Raw genomic sequence first — 26,261 nt, 5'->3', positions numbered from 1 at the left:
TGACCTTGAGACGAGGAACATAACCATCATATTAGCTTTATCCTCAGCAGCTCAAAAAGAGCCATTTATTTATAAAAAAATTTTAAGAAAGTTACAATCTTGTGTAAAACTTGACATTCTCATCAGCACCAGCCTCCAAAACCCTTTACTTTTGATCGTATTTGTATTTGAGCGAAATGTTTACGGTATTCTATTCACCTGGCGATCACACTGACTTTCCACCAACTTCACCTAAAACTGTTTCAGTTTTACACGCTAAACTCTCTTTTGAGTACCATAAAAACTGCACATATAATCAAATAATTCAGATATTTACTTATTTGTAAATGGTCAACAATATAGACTTTTATTTTGAAAGCGGAAGCTGCACCAGTAAAACCAAGTAGTTTGAGAGTCCACCTGAATTTGGATGGCACCAGCTTGTGTCCCGACGGCTGCTAGGCTTCCTGCACAGACTGTCTTCATATTCATCATCATTTGATCCGTCCTGCGCTCAGACTGTTTGACTTCTGTTTTTAAAGATCAACCTCGTTTCTTTGAGATGCAGAAGTGGATTCTGAAGGTTTCACGAGGTAAACAAGTAATTTTCCTACAAAGCTGTGATTAATTCAGTGCAAGAAATGTGGGCATTATTGAAATATTCTAGGTAATTGGTGCTTTTCAGGCAAATATTGCCACGAAATAATATGTTGGATATAAATTGGGTAAACAGAAACTTAAATGTGTAACGTCCAGGCCTGCAAAATAATAGCAAATAGCATGTTTTATAAGTTTATGCAAACTCTAAAGGTGCCTAGCTGCAGATTAAATATGATTATGTAACAATTCAGCATGGTAAAAATGGCAGCTATTGTTGCCATGGAGTCAGGGTAAAGGAAGCAAAACCAGATTAGGTGAGGCGGAGGTGTGCAGTCCAGCGTTCCCAAAGGAAAGTGTCTTCCTGCCTGCTGTTCCGAGTGTTATCCTCACATCCCAGGAGGAAAATTGCAACATGGACTGGTGCAAGGGTGCAGGGGAGGTTGAGGTGGGGAAGGGGGGGGGGGGGGGCAGTTTCTCTGTTGGAGAGGAACCTTTGGAGGGAAACATTACAAAAATTGCCTTTAAGTATTTATAATATAATACCAGCATTGTGGTTACAGATGTTATGGATGCAATAGCTTTTTAATACATTTCAAAACAAATTTGTAAAAATTTTTATTTGATTATCTTAATTGTCAGACACTCCAGGGGACAACTCCGCCTGCTGAAAGTGAAGCCAATGCAGAAGTGACAAATGCAGTTCCCCTCTCATCCACTAGGGGCTGGACCCAGAAAGGTGTTCTGCCATGCAGGGCAGCACAGGGCCCCCTCTAGAACCACCCCTGCAAGAATGGACTGCTGTCTGGAACAAATGAATACAGAGTTCCCAAGAACAAAAATGTGAATCGTGCTTCAGACAACTCGGCAAAACAAACTCGAAAAAGAAAGCCAGAGAATCAAAATGCCACCAGTGAAAAAAATGAGAGTGTAAAACAAAAGAGAAAACAATGGACATAAATACAACCATAACCTTAAAGAGAGCACAACATGTCACGATACTGCACAAGAGGACAAAAGTAAAAACCACAAAACATCCGAGGGCGAAAAAAAACCCCAGAGTGAACAAAGAAAACAAAAACAAGAAGCAGAGCGAAAACAGCAAAATACTACAACATATGTTTCCTCTGCTTTTTAAATTTAATTTAAAAAACCTTACTTGTGTTTATTCAGATTTTACACGATGCAAAATAAAGATCTGTCATAGGCACGTGATCAGATGTACAGAGTAATTGCAATATGTGGTGAGAATAAATTTTAGTCCCTATTTTACAAAAAATCCTCTATCATGGAGAGTACATTGAGTGACGGACTTCCTTATAATAAAACGGACTATTCTGATCTAGACAGCGAAAGGGGGCGTTTCTCGTGCTGTCCAACACTTCATTCACATGTCTGCATCTGAGGTCTGCGCCGTTAATCCTCCTAAATCCCGGTCGGTCACCGGGAGGGAGGCGGAGCAAGCTGCGGTTTCCTCCCCCGTTCACCGGCCGCGAGACACACGGAGGGGCTGCTGGCCGACATGTGTGCGTCAGTGTTCGGTGTGTGAAGCGGAGCGCCCGGAGGAGGAGCAGATGCGGCCCCTGCCATGACTGATCCCAGGAAGGAGAGCCTTCAGGTGGCCTTGGTGTTCCTGTGCGTCGCCCAGCTTACCGCAGGTATGCTGTCTGTCTGTCTGTCTGCCTGTCTGCCTGTCTGTCCGCGTGTTTCCAACTTTTATGTCCTGTGCAGGTCCACACACTCCTTGTTTACTTAAAAAAAATTTTGTTTTGTTTTGCAAAATCCCAAATGTTTTTTTTTTATCCCAGAATTAGCCTCAAGGAACGATGATAAAAAACATCAAACTGATTTGAATAATTTTATTTAAAACATTCCTTCTCTTTGACTTTAACTTTGGCATAAAATGATTTTTCTTCCCCGTGTTATGTACTTGTTTTGATCCAAATAGCTTGACAACAAAGAGGAGGAGGAAAACATAGTGAAAAAAAAAACCAAACCAAACAAAAGTAAAACTCCAGACTGATCTTACTCTGCTTCCTCAGTCACAGCACAGCCATATTTAGTAAATTATGGTGAGTTTTGGTTCATATGCAGCAGAATACTATGACTATTTTCTACAAACCTTTCCTTGGTTTCTGTTAATGAAGTCATCCTGCTCAGTGCAGGGGTGTCCAGAACTTTCAAAATAGTCTCTTTTAAAGTCCCTTGCAGGTGAGAAAAATGTGATTTTCTAAAATTAAAAAATGCAAACATTATTTTATGATATTCTTTTGGTATTGCTCTATTGCTCCACAATAGACAGCAAAGTAAAAAAAATCTGAATATAAAGATGTTAGAAAGTGTCAACTGTCTACTGGAGAGATAAAACTCATCATTGCAGAAATCCAGTCGGGAGCTCCAGTAATTGCTCCAAGGGCCCCAGATGACCCCCAGACTCCACCTTGGAGTCAATCTGAAACTTATTTATTCATTTCATCAGATCATATTGTGCTGATCATTCTCTGAAACCACTCTTAATATAAAACATTGACTGTTTTCTCAAATGAACTAAACTGTGATGATAAAAGACGTGTTTAGTTGCAGCTTTCCTTCCTAAAAAACAATCAACTGATCGTTAGCTCATTAATGAACAGATGTTGGTTTTTCTGGCATCTCATTGGTTCTGAAGTTTGTCATGATGTCATCAAACTAAATGACAGAGTGGTTGATGGTCATTCACTCATTTATTTGTGTGGCCGGCACTTTAGCATCACTCTGAACTGAACTTGCTTCTTAACTAATTATATAACAGGCTTTAAAGTTTAACGTATTTCAGCAACAAAAGATGCAGAAAGAAATTAGCTCGAGAAAGGTTTTTAACTTTAGTTAAAATTCATAACCCTTTATTAGGTTGTTCTACTGAAGCACTTAAGGATCTCTCTGCTTCAGGAATGAATCATCTCTCTTTTCTTGTCACAAACGTGGATATAAATAAAAAGACTTACTAAGGGTTGCAGCTTTGAACGTCAAAAACGTAAGAACTCTCTGGAAATGAATAAGATTATCTTCAAATTTCAATAAAGCTGCATATTGTTCTGAAGCATTTTTGAAAAACATGCATGCAAATAACAAAAAGGTCCCATTTAAAATATAAAGAATCATCAAGGATGTGCTTTTATTGTTTGCGTCTTGTTTAGAATGCAACTTCAATGACCAAAACCTGCAAAAGCAGTCATTTTAGAACTGAATCATCTTACTGTGAATAAAATAAATATATATTTTTTCACTTTAGTGGCTTTTCATGCTGATTTGTTAACCAGAACTAGGGACTGCATGACTTAATTTTTATTAAAGTCGACAGTCAAGTAATGAAAATCTAGTCGACTTTGACTAGCCGTTGATGATGTCATACACCTGAAGCGGCTAAAACTGACGATGGGTGACCAAGTGTTTTTTCCGACGCGCGTGGGGGGTGGGGGGGTGGGGGTCGCTGGAGTTTTTGACTATTAAATTTATTATTGCGCCCACATTTTCTAAGTTCAAAGAGTGCAGCCTCTCAGAGTTCCTGCTGCTCTAAACATTAAAATAATTATTTCATTTTCTGTTCCTCACTTCTGATTACCTTCAATGGTGTCTGTTTGTTGCAACCAGCAGGTACAAAAACTAAATTGTTTTTATTTGACTATTTTTCTGTCCTGTCTGTTTATTATCTTCCTGCATCTCCTCTCAATCCTAAAGAAAAACTGCTACCTGGGTTCATATATGTTCACCTCATGAGTTACCTTTGAACTGCAGTTCTAAAAGATCTACCGACCGCTAAAACAGAGGAGTGCGCTCCGGTCGCACCGGTGAGTAGAAATCACCAGAGGACAAAACAGGTGATGCGCTCCGCTCCACGCATCAAGCACAAATAAAAGACAGAAAACATAAAAGGAAATGAGCCGACATGAACGATCGCGTGTTAAATTTGTTTTTGTGGTGGCAACACCTAATTTGATAACGTTACTGTGGCCGTGCTCAGGACGCAGATGTCTGGATCGCGTCAACAATCAAAGCTTTGCATGCGCAAGCTGGTTAGGGTTAGGATGGGGGTGAGGGGAAGGTTAAATTGCAAGAGGGTAAACGTCACAATTTGGTTAAATGTCCCGTTTTACCACGGGTGTCAGTACCGACGCTCTGGCACAGCGCGTCGGTGATGCGCTGGGGCTCATCACCTGCTGTCCTTTCTGAGGACTGCATCTTGTCGGTCATTATCATGTGACAGTGACTAGTCGATTAGTTGATACAACCCTTAATGAGAACCAAACAGATTTCAAATTTGATCAGCATTGCTGTCAATTGTGAGACAAAATATAAACGCATGAGCCTGTAACAGCAGCATGGTTAGAATCAGAGCTGAAAGCCACAGTCCACTCTTTGGTTATTGCTCAGTTTTAATTACACCCCCACTTAAAATACATTAGAATGTCATATTATTCTCATTGAGAATCCAAAACTGGTTAAATCCAGTGATAGAAGCTGGATTTTTCACACAAACTTATATTTTTATGATATGTGTTTGACTTTTCAAAAATACAAGCAGATCTGCTATAAAAGGAGTCTGAAGAAGTAAAAACAACCCTGGTGACAGATTATTATCTGTCTGCTGAAGCTCCAGATCAGAGAAGAAATTATGAAACAACAACAAACAAACTGGAATTCAAGAAATACCTAAAAGTCCTTTTATTTCTCAGTAAAAAAAATACTATTATCCTTCAGAAGGTGGTTACTAAGCAACTCACACACACACACACACACACACACACACACACACACACACACACACACACACACACACACACACACACACACATACAGTATATATATATATATATATATATATATATATATATATATATATATATATATATATATATATATATATATATATATATATAGTTTCTCAGGTGCCTTTAAAAAGCCCAAGATGAAAAAAGCAATATGTAATTTTCCATTTTTTTTCTTTTTAAAACTTTTGCAGGACGGTGCTGCAGTTCTGTCTTAATGCAGAAATAGTTTCATAATTTGAGCTCCAATTTAAATCCTTCAGGTTTTTGAAGCTCCATTTTAGTGCTTTTGAAAACTCCTTTTCTGCTCAGGGTTTCTCTCACATTCATGGTCTGTGTTTGTGCTTCTGCGATGGACTGGTTACCAGTTCTTTGTGGAGATAATCACCTTTCTCACAATATCTGGTAATGGCTGCAGCACCCAGCCACTGGTCATATAGGGTTAAGTGTGCATTGAGAAACTAATTTACTGCACTTGAATAAATATTAAAGCTGCAGAGGATGCATCTTGTGGTGGTTAGAGGAACTGCAGTGTGCAAAATGCACACTCCCATGACTTTCAAACATATTTATTATTATTTGCTTATTATTTACAATTGCCTTAAACTCAAGTAACAATGATAGTTGTGGGCTACAAAGAATGAGAAAACATTGTACGACCAGGGAAATTTGGCAGGTGATCATGAAAAGTCATCCCGGGGATAGTGAGCCAAAATCGAATTGCCGGAGTCGGAGTTTTCCCCATTTCCCGCCCTGGTTCTCAAAAAATGTCAAAGTCCTGGAGCTCAGTACCAGGCATGATGAGCAGCAGTTCCTGTGTTGCACGACTCTGGGCAGAACCAGCCTCACAAATGCAGAGGTCCAGGCTGAAATTATCACCTTTTAGCACCGCTTCTGAGCGCCTGACCTCGGCCAGAACTGTCAGGGGATGGATGTAGAGAACCAGGTATGAATTCCTGCAGGATTCATCTTCAAATGTTTGTTTGCAGCCACTAGCTTAGCTCATGTCGTGGCTAACTGAAAGAAAACAGTTCCTTGTAACGCACATATGAAGTAAAGAAGAAACAATTTTTTACGTAGCGCCTTTCAACATAAAAATCACGAGAACAACAAAGTACCAAAAACTAAAAAATACGACACAGGACACACTCTTACAAGTTAGCACCGGCCATAACCTCCTCAAAATAAATGTAATTACTACCTCTACATGCAACGGTGGCAAAAAGTCATAGATTCAATCGGTCTGGAGAGGAAAAAACTAGATATAGATTTAAAAACTGGATTCTTGAAGACCAGATTCATGTTAGAAACCATTGTTTACTTGCTGTTGGTGGTTCAGCGACCAGGAAACCACAGAGAACGTTCCAGCTAGTAGAAGCTAACCGTTAGCATTAGTAACTCCACCTCACAGCAGAATTGCTTCAGACTTGTGTTATTTGTGGAGATAAAAACATCATCATTGTAAAGCAAACAGTCAGTGGTTGAGTCCCATTGCCGTTAGCCAATCAGAGGCCAAATATAAGGAAAGAAGACTCCAGATCCGGCCGTCGTCTGCTACTTTCTCCTACAGCTGACTTCTTTGTCCTCAAGCAGGAGCATCAGACCACTGCAAATGTATTAAAATTATGAGTAAAGTTGACACTTAACAGAAATGTTACATAATGCAGCTTTATTTTACACGCTTCTGTAGGTAATAATTAGTTAAATGTGTTGTGGTTTGGATCATTATTTCACTACGGAATCCATCCTCTTTCCTTTTTAAAATGAAATTGGCACTAGGATATTTGCTTTTGGTATTTGGAGATGTGTGGTTTTGTTGCAACATAGCTATTTTTATGCATAGATGTCTTGCATCTACAAATTTTGTGGAGAGGACACAGAAACAGTTTTCCATGAAAGTTATATTTGTGGAGGTGTGGTTGCATAATAGAGCAGCATTTAAACACTTCAGACTGAGTCTTCCTGAAGGGTTTCTACTGTCAGACACTAATTTTGGTTTGCCTTTACCCTCAATGCTGAAAGCAGTTTATTTCCAAGGCTTTTTATTTTTATTTTTTTGGTCTTTTCGATTCGATTGTCGCCGTTTTTTAAATAGAAGTGAGAAAACGCTTTCATTTGTTTTCACCTTAATAAGTTTCTCTAACAGGGCTGACTCTTAGGATATGAGGGAGGATGAACAATGAGGTTTGAACAATCAGTTCTTCATAAATAATAAATGTAACCAAGGCAGAATCTTAATCTGTTAAGACTGGGATCTCATTAGCTACAATCACAGGGTTGCACAAATATTTTTATTGTTGTTTTTTTTTCATTCTTTTGCCATGTCAGGATACAAAAGTTGTTAAACCTGATTAAAATCAGAAAATGTCACTTATATCTAACCCTGTGACCTTCAAATCATCTGACTTGAAGATATTTTATTCCCTATTTCCTGTTAAACCATGATTTATTTAAATAATAATAATAAACTACATTTAAAAAAATTGGGAACCATTGAATGAAAAGTTATACTTTACATTTTAAATTAGTTTTATGAAATCTTCAATAAATACACCATATAATAAACTACAAGTCTTTAAAAGTGTGTCACACTGAAAAAAAAAACATTTTTAATGAGTATTGCTGATTATACTCAGTCCCTCTGAGTTTTTCATGCAGGCTGAACATGAAAATACTCTCCTACACCTGTCTCCTGCATTAGCTTCTGAAAGGAAATAGACGCTAGGATTTGAAAATCCTCACTGCTCTATGTAAAGGGTTTGGGGAAGGATGTTGTTGTTTTAGCATCCAGGAAACAGCATTCAGCGCGTTGGCTAGCAGAAGCTAACCGTTAGCATTAGCAACTCAACCTCACTATTTGTGGTGATAAAACATCCAAGTTGCAGAGCAAACAGAGTTAGTGGTGGAGTCGCGTTGCCCTTATCCTATCTGAGGTAAGATGTAAAAAAAATCAGGACATAAGTAGAGGCAGACCGATATGGTATTTTTAAGGCTGATGTCGATACTGATCTTTAAATAATTTAGTTGCCAATGGGCGATATCTAAAGACTCACCGTGTGCAATATAAATTAAATAAGTCAATAAATTTCTTAATATTTATTGAACTTAAAATATAAAACAAACTCAAAACATTAAAAAAAACTGTGTTGGGGTTCTTCGAGTCCTTTCTTCAGTCTAGTAGTGGTGGCAGTTGGCCACACAGGTGCCTGATTTTTATTTGTTTTTTTAATCAGCTTTTAAAAATAAATTTGGCCGATGACCGATATAGAAAAAGGTGAATATATCGGGCCCATATATCGTCGGCCTCTAGAAATAAGACTCCAAATGCTGCCATCTGCTGCCACTCTGCTGCAGCAGACTTTCATCGGTGCTGATCCAGGTGCTTCTGGGCTTCTTTCCTCGGCATTCATTCATTCCTACAAGAGATCGCTGCAAATGTACTGATAAAACAATTGTTTTTTTAACCCTTTAAGACTCACAAGGCAAATCTGAAAATCTTATTTATTCATAACATTTGAGTAAACATTAATAACATATGTATAATTTATCACTGAAATGATACAAAGGGAGACTTTTCTTTAATTTCTTATTTTATTGAATTGATCTGATTTATTTAATGAACTACACCTTTTGCAGACTTGTTTCAGGTTTTTCTCAAGAGCCGTTGTTGCCATCTTACTTATCAATCATCCAAAAGCTTATCAGATAAAGCATGACAGCTCAAATTAGGACACAAGATTATGTGGGTGTTAAACTAAGAGGCATTACTCTGGTTTCTCCACCTCCTTCCATGCCAGAGCACGTTCCTTCTTATGTAACAGGAGCACCCTATTCCCACACAGCTTGAGACCACTGACTGGGTCAAAACTGTCTGCTTTTGTGCACAGGTCATAAGTGAACAGGTGGATAAAATGAAGCCCTATCTGAGTATCTGGAGTTGTGTCTTTCAGGTCTCAGGTGTGTGTGCCCGCTGTGCGCCAACCACACCTGTGACACGGCCGCAGAAGGAGCCTGCTGGAACTCCGTGATGCTGATTGACGGGAAGGAGGAGACCGTCAAATCATGCCTTTCGCCCTCAGAGATGAAGGGCCAAGTTTTCTGCTACAGCTCCAGGAATGTCTCCAAGAGAAGCTGCTGCTTCACTGACTTCTGCAACAACGAGACTCTTCACCTGCATCCGGGTACACTCAGCGAGACGCTTCAGAAATCAGTCAGACCTGCTTTTCTTTTCTTTCTTTATTCATTCTACAAATCTAGGTTTATTTACAGCAATAAAGATTAAAATTTGGCCGTTAACATGAAGGGGAAAGACACTAAAAGGGTATTAAACCTAACCGAAATTGATTCATCTCCTCAGACACTCTGTTAATCTCACACTACTCTGCCGTTTTCAGTGTTATGCAGTCAACAGAAGCAGCAATCCCATCTGAGATGGATTTCCCACTCATTCTGGTCTCGACCAGACTAGGTGGACGCTGATCCGCCTAGATCCTGTGACATAACAAAGCTGGCAGAGGTTATGAGACGGCCCCTCCCCTGATTTATAAATAAATACTTTGTGTAGCTTGTTGTCCAGAAGGCGTGTGGTCGGCCTGCTGGGCGGAACCACTGAAACAGAAGCGAGTCATGGGGGGGTTCACACCTCTGGAGCTCAGCGGAAAATTCACACGTTCACGACTTTGTACTGGATGTTTCATAAAAGATTTCAAACTGATTAGTTGGTGACCATATTTGACATACTGAGGCACTGTAAAACTGATTAGTGTTTATTTCCAGTTAGACATCCATGCATTAGGTTCCCCTTTTAGCACCTACTAAATCAGTATAACTCCTGAAGCTCCAATGAGTTCATTACCGGGCTGCTAGCTGTCTAAGGTGGAGGTGAGCTTCCTGTCAGCTGTTGCTGCTGTTTATGATAAAAGTGAATCTCCACAGGGTTCCTAACGGAACCGTGAGGTTAGATGATGATCATCTAGTTGTGTATTGCCTCAGATGAGCCTTTACGAGTGGTATATGTCATCTAATCCTCCGCTCTGATTAGAAACAAAGCCTTTCTTTGCAGCATCAAAGTGAAAGGCTGATTGTTTAAGGGGTTGAAAATCTGTAAGTTAGAACGGCAGCCATGACAGCTGCTCTGCTTTCTGTTTATCGTTTTTCTTTAACTCAATAAACGTGAACTGATGGACTGTGGAGGAGCTGAAGCACAGCAGAGAGGGATGGGTGCAACTCATGTTCATTTGAACATTGTATTCTAAAACTTAATGCATGAATGTTAAAATTTTGCATACCTCAAAGGAGCCTAAATCCTTCACTGAAAACAATTAAAGCTGTGGTCTGTAGAGTTCATCTATAGTTCCTGACCTTGCTCTCCCTCCCCCTCTAGAAGAAGCTTAAAGCACGGCTCATGACACACACACACACACACACACACACACACACACACACACACACACACACACACACACACACACACACACACACACACACACACACACACACACACACACACACACACACACACACACACACACACACACACACACACACACACACACACAGGGAAAGCAGAGTCAACAGAAAGCCAAAACAATAGTTGGATGTAGCGTAGGCTGACTGTAGAAAATACAGATAAACCCTCTACGCCATCACACGTAGGTTAAGTGTGTGGTTCCCACCACCGCCATCTTGGCTGCATCACTCATCTCGTCACTCCCGGGAAAGGCAAAAACTGCTCAGAGAGCAGGGCTGTGAGGGTGGGGGCAGATGATTTACACCCACTAAACTCAGAAGATGTAGCTACGAACTACCCGAAATTGGCAGGTGCTTTTAGCCAGAAAACCATGGTTGAGGGACTCTGCTACCCTGTGCCTTATAGGCTGTAACACTTTCAACGTGAGGCTGAGGCCTTCCATGAAGCAAGGAGGAGACAAGCCGCTATGCTAGCACAGATGGCTCATTTGCTACCTGTCAATCAAAAGGACACAACCCCTAATTATTCATAATTTCAACTTTTAATGCATGAGTTACAACTCCCTCCCTGGGTTGTCATGAATGTAAACTTGACCCATTAATTTACAAGTATTTTTTTGTACCAGGCTGTAGACATGTTTATTTCTGCTGTGAAGTTGTCATTTTTAACATGAGAGTCAATAGGAACTTGCTCCTTTCTGTTTCCAACCCCTAGTGGATGCGATGGGAACTGCAATTTTCTCTTTGGCTTCACTTTTGGCTGACGGAGTTTGCCCGTTGGGTTCAATGCTACACTAATCACTTAGCTCTAAAACACAAAAGATGAATCTCTTTTCATTTCTCTCCCTCCTTTTCCACAGTTAGCCTGAAGTTTACAGACTGCCATTAATTCAATGCCGGTCGAGTTAGCATTCAAGCTAGCACCCTATCAGCCTATGATAAATGGCAGACAGCAATTATCTGTGTCTCTATTTAAATATTTGGTTACAATTCCGTACAATACAATAAATTATAGTATTTACCTGTCCCAAGTAAACTTTGCCAACTCCAGTCTTTAGCCCTTGTAGATCACGAAGCTCCCTCCATCTTTTAAAAGTGTCTCCAATGTGAATTCTACTCGACTGTCGTAAACGTCTCACGGCGAGTTTTGCAGAAGGACTTTTAAACAGTTGACATTTTTCTTTGAGAGGTAAAAGGGAGTTGAAGAATTGCTAACATCTGTACTTGTTTTGGTTGCTCCATTGCAAACTTTGGGCTTCTTCTTTATTGGTAAGCTGACTGAGGTGCATTCTCACTGATTAACATTTCCCTTTCCTTTTCTCTACCTTTCCTTACATTTTTTAAACACAAGTTTTAATTTTTTTTCTAATTTTAAACATATCTTTAATCATTTTTAGAAATATTTTTTATGCTTTAATTTATTTTTTGTTTTTGTGAAGCGCCTCGTGAACATTATCTTGAGAGGCGCTTTATAAATGATTGTTTTCTTTCTACGTTGTGGACACGTAAATCTATTGGTTGACGCTCAAAGCTCACAAAAATGATTAATTCTTCTGTAAAGTCCAGGAGAGCGACTTAGGGGAAATATAAATTATGAAATATTATCTACTTTATATCATAGAACAGGACCAGATAGTCACATTTAAGCATTTTTAAAGTTACTTTAAAGATTTTAAACCAATGGTAAAGAAACCCTACAGAGATTGTTGCTGCGGGAAGAGAGAAAACACACGTGTAAATATTTATAACCACATAGCGGTGGCTTTAAATAAGATCTGTGTTGATCTGATGCACAATCATTAACCATTCTCTTTTGTTCTGGATCTTCAAGACGTTTCTGAGTAGTTAGGAAAGGTGTTTGTAAGGTTTTATGCTTTTTGTCTCTTAAAGAAAAGCATTTTAAATTTCACCGTGAAATAAAGTGAATTAAAATAAAATCTAATCTGGAAAATGAGCTGTTGTTAGTTTTGCGCCATATAGAGGAAAAACAGCAGATTTATGTGCAAGGTGCTGCAAAGTGTCGATGAGTGCCGGAGCCCGAGGCTGCGGTGGTGTTGACTTTGAATGAGGACAACACAATCAATCCCTGTGAGCACATGCTGTGTGCCCGTGTAGTGATTGCTATAAAGGCAGAAAGACAGAGGGGTTTTTATGGTGTGTTTCTCTACAGATTCTGTGAAACACATTTAATCTTCATACACTCATATGGTCGTCACATATCCAGTTTTAAAGCTGCTGTTTGGCTCACCTCTCTGACCCACACAGTTTGAGAAGGTCTGGAGCCACTGGGCCAGAGGAAAGGCTTGCTTTGCACCATATCTGCTGAGCCTCACTTGCAGCTCTAGTTGGCTGTGTGTGGATTTAGGTAAAAGGCTAAAGATGTCTTAGGAAATTGTGGTTGAGTTCACAGTTTGTTGCCTTGCACACTGAACAATCTTCAGATGCTGAATGTTTAAGGATCTGATGAAGAAATGACAAGGGACCCGAGCTGAGCTCAAAGCCTAAAAACGGGAAAGCTTTTAGTTTTTATTTTGATTTAATAAAGTCAAACTGCTTTTATTGTTTGTTGGCTTAAGCAAAGTCGCACTAACACTTAAAAGCAACAATGTAGTGATATTATATAGTGAATCTCATGTTATCACAGCACCAACCTGATTGTGTCCGGGCTTCCTCCCACAGACAAAGTGGTGGTCAGAGAAAGAAGTCATTTTGTTTATCCAAACCCACAAATGCGCTAAAAAGTCCATCAGCTCACCTGCTTGTGATGCATGAGTGTCACCTCTTATAAATAAAGAAGCTTTTTAATTGAAAAAAGAAAGAAAAATTTTTTAACCAGCAAAGTTTATAGCTGCTAAAAGCCTCTTTATTACTTTTGATTAATCAGATTTGTAGGCATTGATAAATTTTCGTTGCACTCAGACGAAAAGAAAAAAAAACAGAGATTTGGCAGACTGAAAGTTGCATCAGCCAAATAAAATGACACCAATGAAAATTCAAACGTTTGTGGAACATTTCCTTCATGCATTAGTGTGATTTTGTAGTTTAGTCCTTCAAAAAAAAAGTTGAAGTGAAACTTTTAGCCACATCTTCATGCTGATCATAATTTATTATTGAGTTGATTTTGCCTCAAACTGCTGTCATGTAAAAAAAATCCACAAGGGGGAGGAGTAGCTACAGGAGCAGAGAAGAATCCATTTCATGGAAAGCTTTCTTGTGGCTATTAATGACAAATGTTTGTGTTTCATTAGAGAGGCCTTTGGAGGAGCTGGGCTGGAGCCGGCTGCAGCTCACCGTTGTGATCCTGGTGCCCTCCTGCCTGCTGTGCGTCGGGATCCTGCTGGGCGTGTGCCTCGTGCAGGGACACCACTGTGCCTACGGCCGAACCCGCAAGCAAGACCCCGAGGAGCCTCTGGACGATCAGATGCAGATGTCTCCTGACAAATCCCTCAAAGATCTGATCTACGACATGAGCACCTCTGGTTCAGGATCAGGTGAGAAAGTTAGTTTGCTAATGAAAATTTTTGATTCTCCTTTAATGTTAAAAAAAAAACTTCTTCATCTCTCAGGGCTTCCGCTGCTGGTCCAGAGAACTATTGCACGGACCATCGTCCTGCAGGAGACTATTGGAAAAGGTCGATTTGGTGAAGTGTGGAGGGGGAAGTGGCGAGGAGAGGACGTGGCTGTAAAGATCTTCTCCTCCAGGGACGAGAGGTCGTGGTTCCGAGAAGCAGAGATTTATCAGACCATTATGCTGAGGCATGAGAACATCCTGGGCTTCATAGCTGCTGATAACAAAGGTGACGAATTAAAAAATCCAGTATGCACACATGAGATGGATGAAATATTGCATAACTGCAACATTTGAGTTGTTCTGCAGATAACGGCTCCTGGACTCAACTGTGGTTGGTTTCAGAGTACCACGAGCATGGCTCTCTGTATGATTACCTGAACAGGTACACAGTCTCAGTAGAGGGCATGGTCATTCTGGCTTTATCTATAGCCAGTGGGTTGGCACATCTCCACATGGAAATCATTGGTACACAGGGTAAAGCTGTTCTTTTCTCTTCAAATGCAAATAATAAACCCAGCAGCAATAGGATTATTAAAGAGATAGATATAAACTTTTACTGCCTTGCATCTTTAGGAAAGCCTGCAATCGCTCACAGAGACCTGAAGTCTAAAAACGTCCTGGTGAAGAGGAACGGGACGGCGGTTATTGCAGATCTGGGTTTGGCAGTTAAACATGATTCCTGCTCGAACACCATCGACATCCCGTCCAACCACAGAGTGGGAACCAAGAGGTTAGAGCACCCACCAAACAGAGATCTGAAATTGCAGTAAGAGGAACAGAAAGTGTTGTGATATCAGCAGGATGTGTGTGACGAGCAGCACTGAAAAAAGACGTGAAGTCAGTTTTTTGGTGTTAAAGAGCAGACAGTGGTACAAACGGCCTTTATGTTTATAGTGCCTTCTTAGGGTTCTACAACCCCCCCAAGGCACTTCACAGCACAGTCAGTCATTCACATATTCACACGCGGGTGATGATGAGCTACGATGTAGCTACAGCTGCCCTGGAGCGCACTGACAGAGGCGAGGCCTGCCATACACTGTTACCGCCGGTCCCTTCGACCACCTCCAGCAGGCAATGTGGGTTAAGTGTCTTGCTCAAGCGCACAACAGTAACATTCACTAGTTGGAGCCGGGATCGAACCCGCAGCCGTTTGATTACTGGACAACCCGCTGTACCTCCTTTCCCTGTGAGCATTAGGGCTTTCTGCTTTACGTTGACAGCAAGTCAGGAAAAAAATAAAAGAAATCTAATTTATGAGTCCCATCCAGGAGTTTAAATAAATGAGGCACAAGTTCCCTTTTGTATATTTTAAATTTTGGCTACACAAAGTATTTATTTATTTATTTATTGGTGACTAACCTTTGCTGTACTGGAGCCTTTCATGTCATTAGGCTCTAATCACTTTGTCCTCTGCAGGTACATGGCTCCAGAGATCCTGGATGAGTCAATCAATACCAACAACTTTGAGTCATTCAAGAGGGCGGACATCTATTCCCTGGGCTTGGTGTTCTGGGAACTAGCCAGAAGATGCTCGGTGAGAGGTAATTTAAACAAATATAAACTGGTTTATGACTTAACAGAAAAAAAATGACAGAATGTCAGCTTGCCCCTTCCACATGGAGCTGGTAACGGCAATCTGTCATTCTCCCAGGACTTCATGAAGACTTTCAGCAGCCTTATTATGACATGGTGCCTTCAGATCCGTCCATAGAGGACATGAAGAAGGTGGTGTGTGATCAGAAATTCAGACCCAACATTCCCAACCAGTGGCAGAGCTTTGAGGTGAGACCAAACTCGTTTTCAACGACGGTGGTGCAAAAAGGCCAAAAGCTCCATTTTTGCCAAAATATCTAAATCAGTTAATGTAGAAAAATTTTATTGAACACGATTCATGTTTGTTAGACAGGAAAGACCAAGAGAATCTGGGAAAATCTCAACAACCAAGCTGTTGTATGTTTCTCCTTTTGGAGACTTTATAGTAAGCCACATGGACTCAGAAGTACCTTGAAAATACTACTCATCTCAGTCTCCCACGGCACACAAAAATGTATAAGCTGTATTTTATGAAGCAGGCCATACATCAACTCTGGCACCTTCTGAGTAATGCTAACCTCAGATGGATAGGCGGATGGTTGGAGAGCTGCTCTTTAACCAGATGAGTACATATTTGGGTCTCTGTGTTGGAGACACATATGCCACCATTGAGGAAATGTCTTTTTTTGGAGTGTTTGTGACTGCCTCAGTAAAACACTAAACGTGACAACAGTTTGTGCCACGGTCTAAAATTAGCCCCACAAAATAAAGTACAGCACAGCTTAAAGAGAACCACAGGCTGTAGATGTGTTACAACCCGAGTCTAGGACGGGGTTGCAACAAGCAGATAGAGATCAAACAGAAAAGTAGGGATTTAATAGAACATCTTTATTTTAACTAAGAAACTAAATAATGTGAATAACTAAACAGAAGCATGGGTGGTGTCTTTATAGGGCAGCAACACAGCAAGTGCATCAAATGCTAAGAAAGTCCCTGCAAACAGAGAAACACAAACAGAACAACCAAACAGGAAGAAAACAGCAACTAAAACACTAAAGAAATAACCCACCAAGGTTGTCACGGATGAAATCATGCATTCTGCAAGAATGCACGAAATTGCATTCACCAAAAAATAGTTTGTGGTCCTTGAATTCAAAACAGCATTTACCTTGCTGTTGTTGATTACTGTATAGGCAGTGAGGCATGTCAGACATAGCAAAACAAAAGTTTTGTTTCATGATTCTGTTTTTTTTTTTTGTCTGTTCTTATCTACACAGAGAAGAAGAGCTTTGTTAAAACTTACTGACATATTTTGGCTACTGCTGTCACCTTCGTCAGAACGATGTCGGTTGTGTCACTTTCAGCTCTGTTTATCTGCGGGCAGGAGAGGATGGCGAGCTCTGACGCAGTAGCAGAAACAGTCAGTTAGGAGGTAAAAACAAGCTCTACTTCTCCGTGTAAAAAGAACCGATAAAAAATGGAATGAAAAAATTAACACAGAACGAACGTAGCAAAGTTGTTTTATACTTTCTTATGCTAATTAGTAATGTTGTAATGGCCACTGAGAAACGGTTCGTTCTGATAAAAGCTGGTTTAACACATCATAAGCTTAGACACACCCCTTACATTAGAATGTCCCAACCCACTTTAGCATTAGTGATGTATACCTAATCGTTGGTCACTGTAATGCTAACAGCAGAACAATGCTAGCGCAAGCTACTGCTAGTGCTAGCCTGATCTACTGCTAATGTCCAAGGGCTTTATCATTGGGTTGCGTTTGGCTGCCTGTCAGGGCTCCTGGACCGTTGTGAGCTGCAACGTTTCACATACTTTACAGATGCTCATTAAACAGTTAAAAAACTCTTTGACTTGCCTGTGTGTATAAATGTGCTGTATAAATAAAGCTGCCTTGCCTTTCTAATCCACCTATAACCCTCCCACTGTCTTTATGGGTATAACCCCCGCGAGGAAATTTGACCATTGAGCAGGATTGATGGTTTATCCCTTGAGGTCCACATGGCAGGGGTGAGGTGGTGCTCACTCCTCACCCCTGCCACATGGACCCAAGGGATAAACCATAAACCCTGCTCAATGGTCAACTTTCCTCGTGGGGTCACACCTATTAGGACAGTGGGAGGGTTAAAAAAATAGGGCTTCATTTTTTTTTTGGAAAACTTTCCTGTCGTTCCTGAAAAACCAAGACATCTTTCTGAAAAATCCCCTAAAAATGGTAAATGGCCTGTACCTGTATTTATTAAGTGGCTTCTAGTACAACCCCCCAAGGTGCTTTACAACATAACATATGCATTCACATGCTGGTGGGGATGAAGGACACTGTAAGCTGCTCTGGGGTGCACTGACGGAAGTGAAGCTGCCAAATACTAGTGCCACCAGTCCTTCTGACCAACACAAACAGGCAAGGATGGTTAAGTGTCTTGCCAAAGGACACAACGACTGCAACAGACTCAGGGCTCGAACCTGCAACCCTCCAGTTACAGGGGCGGGTGTTCAACTCCTCTACCACCGTTGCCCTAACTTAAAAGTAAAAATTGGTTACCAAAATTGCACATAATCTGAGCTTTTGATGTTCCTAATATTGAAGTCAACACCTTCTTTATTGTTTGAAGAAGTCAGATTTGGAGCTCAGAAATAAAAGTGTCGTCTTGTTCTTGCACTAGGCTCTGCGTGTGATGGGAAAGCTGATGAGGGAGTGCTGGTATGCCAACTCTTCTGCACGACTCACAGCTCTGCGAGTCAAGAAAACTGTGTCTCAGCTGTCTGTCACCAAGGACAGCAAAGACTAGTTTTATTAGATATTCAGGAGACCAGCACCGGCGCTGGCACTGGTGCTGAGTGAAGGACTCTAAAGCTCGGAGCCGGGCACAACCGCATCCTCAAAAGTTCCTCCCTTGGCTGTATTTGGTGCCAACTGAACGAAATGTGTGCAGAAACTTTGCACAAAGACATGCAGGACTTTTTTTTTCATTCAAACAGCTAAACCTTTAACAGGAAGTGACATAAGTCATGTTAAATGTGATCATATTTGCTACCTCAGTATTTAAAGTGCCAAAAGCTTGAAGTTGCACGTTTGTGTGTTTTTGTGCCGTATGTGTTTTAGCTGCTGGGTAGTTAGCATGCTAAATGACAATCTAGAAATGACTGAAATCATCCATGGATTCCTTCTAATTCTCAACTATTGCTTTAAAAACCAAATATTTAGGACATTTTTTAATGTTACATGGTTGAATTCATGCCAATAAATCCAATGTGACTGAAATTTACCAAGTAAACTAATGTAAATTGGGCGTAACAGGCCTTTTTTAACTATAAATTTTAAAAATATAATTTAAACATGAACATAAAATATTTACTCACTACCTGGCATGAAAATCTGAATTGACATTGTATTTTCGATATCGTTTTTGCAAAGGCTTTCCTTCATTTAAAGTGACAATGTGTATTTTCCCTGGTGATGGGGGTAGTACTAAATAACTGCAAGCAAGCTGTACTTCTGTGTTGGAGTAAGACCTTACCAACGGATGGCCATTAGGGTCAAAAATCCCTGGGAGCAAAACCTCCAGGAAAATGACAAGCACATAAGACTCCCTCTCATCACAGGCAACGAGTAAAGAAGTAAACATGTAAAATAACATTTATGAGTGGCGAAAGTTTTGTAACTGCTTGTTACAAACTAGTAAACACATTTTGTTCTCACAGGCTCCTGTAGAAGGAAACATAGCATCTTATATGGCATCACTCAGAGACTTGAGGGGTGTTTCTCAATGCCAAGGAACCTTGCTTTGATGTCTTGGCCCCGCCCCGGTTGCCTATGGTGATACGTCATCAGGAGCCACCAAGACGTGTTCCAATGTTCACATTCTACCTAGGCGTGTGTTCTCAGTTTGTTAGTCGTTTAGCTAACTGAGCGAGGATACACGGGAGGTGTCTTGTAGCCTAGCCTTGGTCAAAAATTACCCAGAATACACCACGGTATTTTCAAAAGTACGGCGAATCAGAAGCCGGCAGCTACTTCGGGGACAATTTTCAAGTTTAAAAGTAAGTCAACTAATTTAAAATGTTTTTTTTAGATCCAAAGAAGTTATCTATTGTTGGTTAGTTGCTTAGTAGTTGCAGCTTTGGTGGCTAGCGGGTAGTAACTCACTTATATTTTTTATTTAATAAACATATACACAATTAAAAAAGTAAAAGGCTCGTTATATATTTCTATTCAAACTAATACATATACATATACATATTATAATAAATGTAATGTAATCTCCCATGTCACTTGACGTTACGAGACCACCGTGGTCACGTGATGCAAGTCTGTTCCATTTAACCGTTTTCTTTGACCAAGGAAGGACAATGTCCTCGTAAGCAAGGCACCTGGCCTCGCAAGACATCGGGTGTTTCTCAATGTCAAGGAGCCTTGCCTTGATGTCTTGGCCCAGCCCTGGTTGCCTTGGAGATATGTCATCAGGAGCCGCCAAGACGTGTTCCAATCAGTTCCAATGTTCATGTTCTACCGAGGCATGTGTTCTCCGTTTGTTAGCCGTTTAGCTAGCTGAGCAAGGATACACAGGATGTGTCTTGTAGCCTAGTTCAAAAATTACCCACAATACACCGTGGTATTTTCAAAAAGATGGCGGATCAGAAGCCGGCAGCTACTTTGGGGAAATTTTTCAAGTTTAAAGGTAAGTCAGCTAATTTAAAATGTTATTTTTTGCCTCTAAAGAAGTTCTCTATTGTTGGTTAGTTGGTTACTTGCTTAGTAGTTGCAGCTTCGGTGGCTAGCGGGTAGTAACTCGCTTATATTTTTAATTTAATAAACATATACCACAATTTAAAACGTAAAAGGCTCGTTATATATTTATATTGAAACTAATACATATAAAATATAACGATATCTCTCGTGTCACGTGATGTTACGTGACCGGCGTGGAAGCCACGGTCACGTGATGCAAAGTCTGTTCCGTTTAACTGTTTTCTTTGACCAAGGAAAGACAGTGTCCTTGTAAGCAAGGAGCCTGGCCTTGCAAGACATCGCCTCGCAAGGCAAGGCACCTTGACATTGAGAAACACCCATGGTGTTTCCCGCTGTCAAGGCACCTGGTGCTTACGTACGAGGACACTGTCCTTCCTTGGTCAAAGAAAATGGTTAAATGCCATAGACTTACTTCACGTGACTGCGGCTCCCCTGGTGGTCACGTGAGGTAAAGTTATATTTTATTCATGAGTTATAATATAAATGTATAACAGGCCTTTTACTTCTTAAATTGTGTATATACTGATTAAATAAAATATGTAAGCAAGTTAGTGCCTGCTAGCCACCAAAGCTGCAACTACTAAACAACCATTGTTGACTACTTTGGATCCAAAACACATTTTAGATATCAGCCAGAGAGCTACATTTATGGGCCATTTCCATCTGTACCGGGTCGGCCCGGGCCGGGTAGCGTAGGTTGTTTACATATCTGGGTGGCCTGGTATTTTTCCGGGCCAACCAAGGCTCATTCTCAGCCCTCTTCTCGAGGGGGTCTGCTTCAGGCCAACCAGGGCCAACACACCCACTGCTGACAGCAAATTCACAACTTCCATTAGAGCAAGCCTCTGATTGGTGGGTAGAATCAGCCCATATGGATGTGTGGAATCAACCGGGCCAGGCTGGGGCCGACCGGGGCTACCCGGCCCGGGCCGACCCGGTACAGATGGGAATGGCCCATTAGTTGACTTACATTTAAACTGGCAATTTTCCCCCAAGGTAGCTGCTGCCAGCTCCTTTTGAAAATACTGTGCTGTATTCTGGGAAATCTTTGACCGAGAGAAGGCAACAAGATCCTTGGTCAGCTAGCTAAATGGCTAACAAATGGAGGACAGATGCCACCACAGCATATGAACAATGGAACACGCCTTGGCGGTTCCTGATGAAGTATCTCCTAGGCAACTGGGGTGGAACCAAGACATCAAGGCGAGGTTCCTTGACATTGAGAAGCACCCTTAGACCCACTCCCATGTATTTTACACCCAGTTTCTATGGTTAGATGTTATGAAGCCGCCAATTATTTTTAACAACCAGACATCATTTAATTCTTTTTCAACAAAATTTTGATAAAGGTTTCTGGAGATTAACGGAAAAAACGACTCATTGTCTCTTTAAATTATTTTTTGGGAAAACCATTGATAAAAAAAAGTGACGCTTTATACGAAGTGAATATATAAGTTGAGGCCATATATTTTGAACATTTTAAAGCTGATTAATGATCATTTTCTAATTATCAAAGTTTGACTTATTGAAATTTTTTACATCACTGTTGGCTCAAAGTTTTCATTTTTGGAAATAAAGGGAAAAGCAAAAAATAAAAAAATAAATTCACAAATCATGAGTCTTGACTCAGCTAGAGGGATTTATATGGTTTTAAATAATAAAATATGTATATTTCATATTGAGATAAATTATTTTGAAAAAAAGAAAGACAAAAACTGTGAAAAAACATAAAAAAGCAGATGCAACACAATCATGATAAAGAAGTGGTTGCACATTTATATCAGTAGTGCTACAGTCTGACGGGGCTCTCATGTAACAGCCATCAGGAAGGTGCAAAGATTCACCGTTTGTGCGTTTAAATGTGCGAGAGTGCCTGGGTGCATCTATCTGGTCTGTTTGTATTTTTTATTATGGGCAAAGATATTTTTCATTTGCAATGTTTGTGAGATTTAGAAGCTGAGCCCTCCATTCAAGTTTGGCTCTGCTTCCTGTTTGTGTCATTTAGTTGCCGTATACATTCGCTGCTTTGCGTCACTGCAGACACCTTATAGTAGTTTCAGTCATGAGCTTGTTGTGAATGAGCAGCACTGGCAACCTGATGCCTGGAAAATATCACTTTATGTGTAAGATTCTTGTTTTTATTCTGGTGTAAGGATTATTTAAAGAAATTATTCCACTGCAGGAATAATAAAATACAGAAAATGTTCAAAATGCATTGATGCTCCTTGATTTTGTTCAGCTAAACACATTTTAAAAAATGACACCAGCTGTTTAGTTAAGTCTCACTTGTGTCTATTTTGAGCCAATTGTGTGTTTTGTGTCATATCTGCTTCTTAAAGAATCAGACAAGAGAAAAAGATGATTGGAAAACCTACATAGAAAAAAATAAAAACTTGTCATTCCAAAAAGGAGTGACTGATGTGCAATTTCTGACTAGTGTCTTTACGTTTAAATTCCTGGGTTTTATTTATGTGACACTGTTGTGTGTTGTTGGATTTTTATACCTCTGTATTACATCTGTTTCCTATCACTGTTGGGTCAATAAACACTGTTTCTACCTGCTGACTGTTGCATCACCTTCATAAAGAGAATCTCACATCTAAGATGTACTGATTGAGCAGAACTGTGCAAAGAAGCTGCAGAATTTCCCAGACTATCAAAAAAAAAAAAAAAGGAGAAGAATCAGGTCACTTATCTTCTCCCCAACTCTTTAACTTCTGTGACTCATCTGTGTTTTCTGTGCTCCCCGTGTCTACCGTTATTGTCCGTTAGGCAGAGGAAACAAAGCTGTAACCCTGAAGCTATCAGCACTACATAGATGAGTCAACGCATCAACGTCGTGCTGCACTGCTTCAACAGATTTCGCTGTGATGCCTGTCACGTAAAGGAAAGTTCACATGGTGTCAGTTGTCTGGGCTCTAGGGGACACGTTTGCAAACTGGCTAAAGGATAGACATAATTCTCTGAGTTTAATTTCTACTTTCATCCACGTAAGATCGATGCACTGAAGCGCTTATACAGGTGCTGGCCAGTAAATTAGAATATCATCAAAAGGTTGAAAATATTTCAGTAATTCCATTCAAAACGTGAAACTTGTACATTATATTCATGCAATGCACACAGACCAATGTATTTCCAATGTTCATTACATTTAAATTTGATATTCATAAGTGACAACTAATGAAAACTCCAAATTTGGTATCTCAAAAAATTAGAATATTCTGAAAAGGCTGAATATAGAAGACACCTGCTGCCACTCTAATCAGCTGATTTACTCAAAACACCTGCAAAGGCCTTTAAAAGGTCCCTCAGTCTTGTTTTGAAGGCACCACAATCATGGGGAAGACTTCTGACTTAACAGCTGTCCAAAAGACAATCATTGACACCTTGCACAAGGAGGGCAAGACACAAAAGGTGATTGCTAAAGAAGCTGGCTGTTCGCAGAGCTCTGTGTCCAAGCACATTAACAGACAGGCGAAGGGACGGAAAAAATGTGGTAGAAAAAAGTGTACAAGCTCTAGGGATAACCGCACCCTGCAGAGAATTGTGACGACAAACCCATTCAAAAATGTGGGGGAGATCCACAAAGAGTGGACTGCAGCTGGAGTCAGCGCTTCAAGAACCACCACGAGGAGACTCATGAAAGACATGGGATTCAGGTGTCGCATTCCGTGTGTCAAGCCACTCTTGAACATGAAACAGCGCAAGAAGCGTCTCGCCTGGGCCAAGGACAAAAAGGACTGGACTGATGCTGAGTGGTCCAAAGTTATGTTTTCTGATGAAAGCAAGTTCTGCATTTCCTTTGGAAATCAAGGACCCAGAGTCTGGAGGAAGAGCGGAGAAGCACAGAATCCACGTTGCATGAGGTCCAGTGTAAAGTTTCCACCGTCAGTGATGGTGTGGGGTGCCATGTCATCTGCCGGTGTTGGCCCACTCTGTTTCCTGAGGTCCAGGGTCAAAGCAGCCGTCTACCAGGAAGTTTTAGAGCACTTCATGCTTCCTGCTGCTGACCAACTTTATGGGGATGCAGACTTCACCTTTCAACAGGACTTGGCACCTGCACACAGTGCCAAAACCACCAGCACCTGGTTCAAGGACCATGGTATCCCTGTCCTTGATTGGCCAGCAAACTCGCCTGACCTTAACCCCATAGAAAATCTATGGGGTATTGTGAAGCGGAGGATGCAATACGCTAGACCCAACAATGCAGAGGAGCTGAAGACGACTATCAGAGCAACCTGGGCTCTCATAACACCTGAGCAGTGCCACAGACTGATCGAGTCCATGCCACGCCGCATTACTGCAGTTATTGAGGCAAAAGGAGCCCCGACTAAGTATTGAGTGCTATACATGCACATTCTTTTCATGTTCATTCTTTTCAGTTGGCCAACATTAGAGAAACAAACATTTTTTCATTGGCCTTTAGGATATTCTAATTTTCTGAGATACCAGATTTGATGTTTTCATTGGTTGTCACCTATAAATATCAAAATTAAACATAATAAACATCGGAAATACATTGGTCTGTGTGCATTGCATGAATATAATGTACAAGTTTCACGTTTTGAATGGAATTACTGAAATATTTTCAACCTTTTGATGATATTCTAATTTACTGGCCAGCACCTGTATGATGAAAGAAAAGGGAAGACTGAGATGAAAACTTTACCTCACATCATTCTTTGGAAAACGTTGAACAAATGTTTAGCTTATGCTTCTGGGCCAGCTCCACAAGGAAGAGATGCATTTCGCACTGACGGACGTTTCGCTCTCGGACTTCTCCGTCTTCTGGGAATTGTTGCAAAGCAATTCTCCGCCAGGACAACGGAGGGTGTAGAGCTGTTCTGGGGTATCCTGTCATGTTTCCGGTCCATGACAGTGCATTTACTATTGTGTTTATATTGTGTTTTTTTGTATTTCAGATACTTTTTAACATAGACAAATTTGTCTCTCATTCTCCTCCAGCTCTTCATGCGTTCGCCACCTCTAAACCCACGTTTCTCATAATTTCCATCCAAAAAAAAGCTTGTTATGTATCGTTTTACTCCTCCAGTCAGGAGTGAATAAAACATTCATATTCTTAGTTTTTCCATGAGCTATTCTTCAAGCTTTAACGTTTTGGAGGGCACAATGGAAGTGCTGTTGACGAAAGCGGTGTCCTGACCAATCACAAGCTTGCGTTCTGTTTAGAAAAGTGGGCTGGACTCCGTACATCCTTGCTAGCCTGCTGGAGAGCACTCGCATGGATGGGTAATGGTGTTGCATGCTTCCGTACCGACGCAGAAGCATAAACTAGGCTTTAGCTTATGGCATCAAAACAAGCTAATTCAAAGAAACCAAACATTGTGTTTTTGTAGTTAAAATGAGTACATTCATCTTCAATTTTAAGTAAGACTTATGAATTTTCATGCTTCTCCCTCCTACTGGTTAAAACTATCATAAACAACCCTGAAGCAGCTGGCTGTTGCTGGTGCTAACAATGAGCTAATGCTAACACAAACCAACTGATATTCAAGTCACAAAGTAAAAAGATCCTCAAAAA

General features: G+C 40.6%; 1 protein-coding gene across 2 annotated transcripts; it reads left to right on the top strand.

Moving 5' to 3' along the window:
- Positions 1-1,063: 1,063 nt before the first annotated feature.
- LOC107390087 (activin receptor type-1C) lies at positions 1,064-23,282 on the top strand. Of its 2 annotated transcripts, XM_015966617.3 has the most exons (9): positions 1,064-2,234; positions 9,332-9,562; positions 14,099-14,341; positions 14,417-14,647; positions 14,728-14,895; positions 14,995-15,151; positions 15,838-15,962; positions 16,073-16,203; positions 18,633-23,282. In XM_015966617.3, the coding sequence occupies exons 1-9, from the start codon at positions 2,165-2,167 to the stop codon at positions 18,756-18,758; spliced, it is 1,482 nt and encodes a 493-aa protein (XP_015822103.1). In that variant the 5' UTR covers positions 1,064-2,164; the 3' UTR covers positions 18,759-23,282. The 2 variants fall into 2 exon arrangements, with proteins under 2 accessions (XP_015822103.1, XP_054602965.1); XM_054746990.2 differs by having other exon boundaries at positions 14,728-15,151.
- Positions 23,283-26,261: the final 2,979 nt, after the last annotated feature.

The sequence above is a fragment of the Nothobranchius furzeri genome, chromosome 14 (genome assembly GCF_043380555.1).
Source record: "Nothobranchius furzeri strain GRZ-AD chromosome 14, NfurGRZ-RIMD1, whole genome shotgun sequence".
Lineage (NCBI taxonomy): Eukaryota > Metazoa > Chordata > Actinopteri > Cyprinodontiformes > Nothobranchiidae > Nothobranchius > Nothobranchius furzeri.
This window is presented reverse-complemented; position numbering and strand designations above follow the sequence as displayed.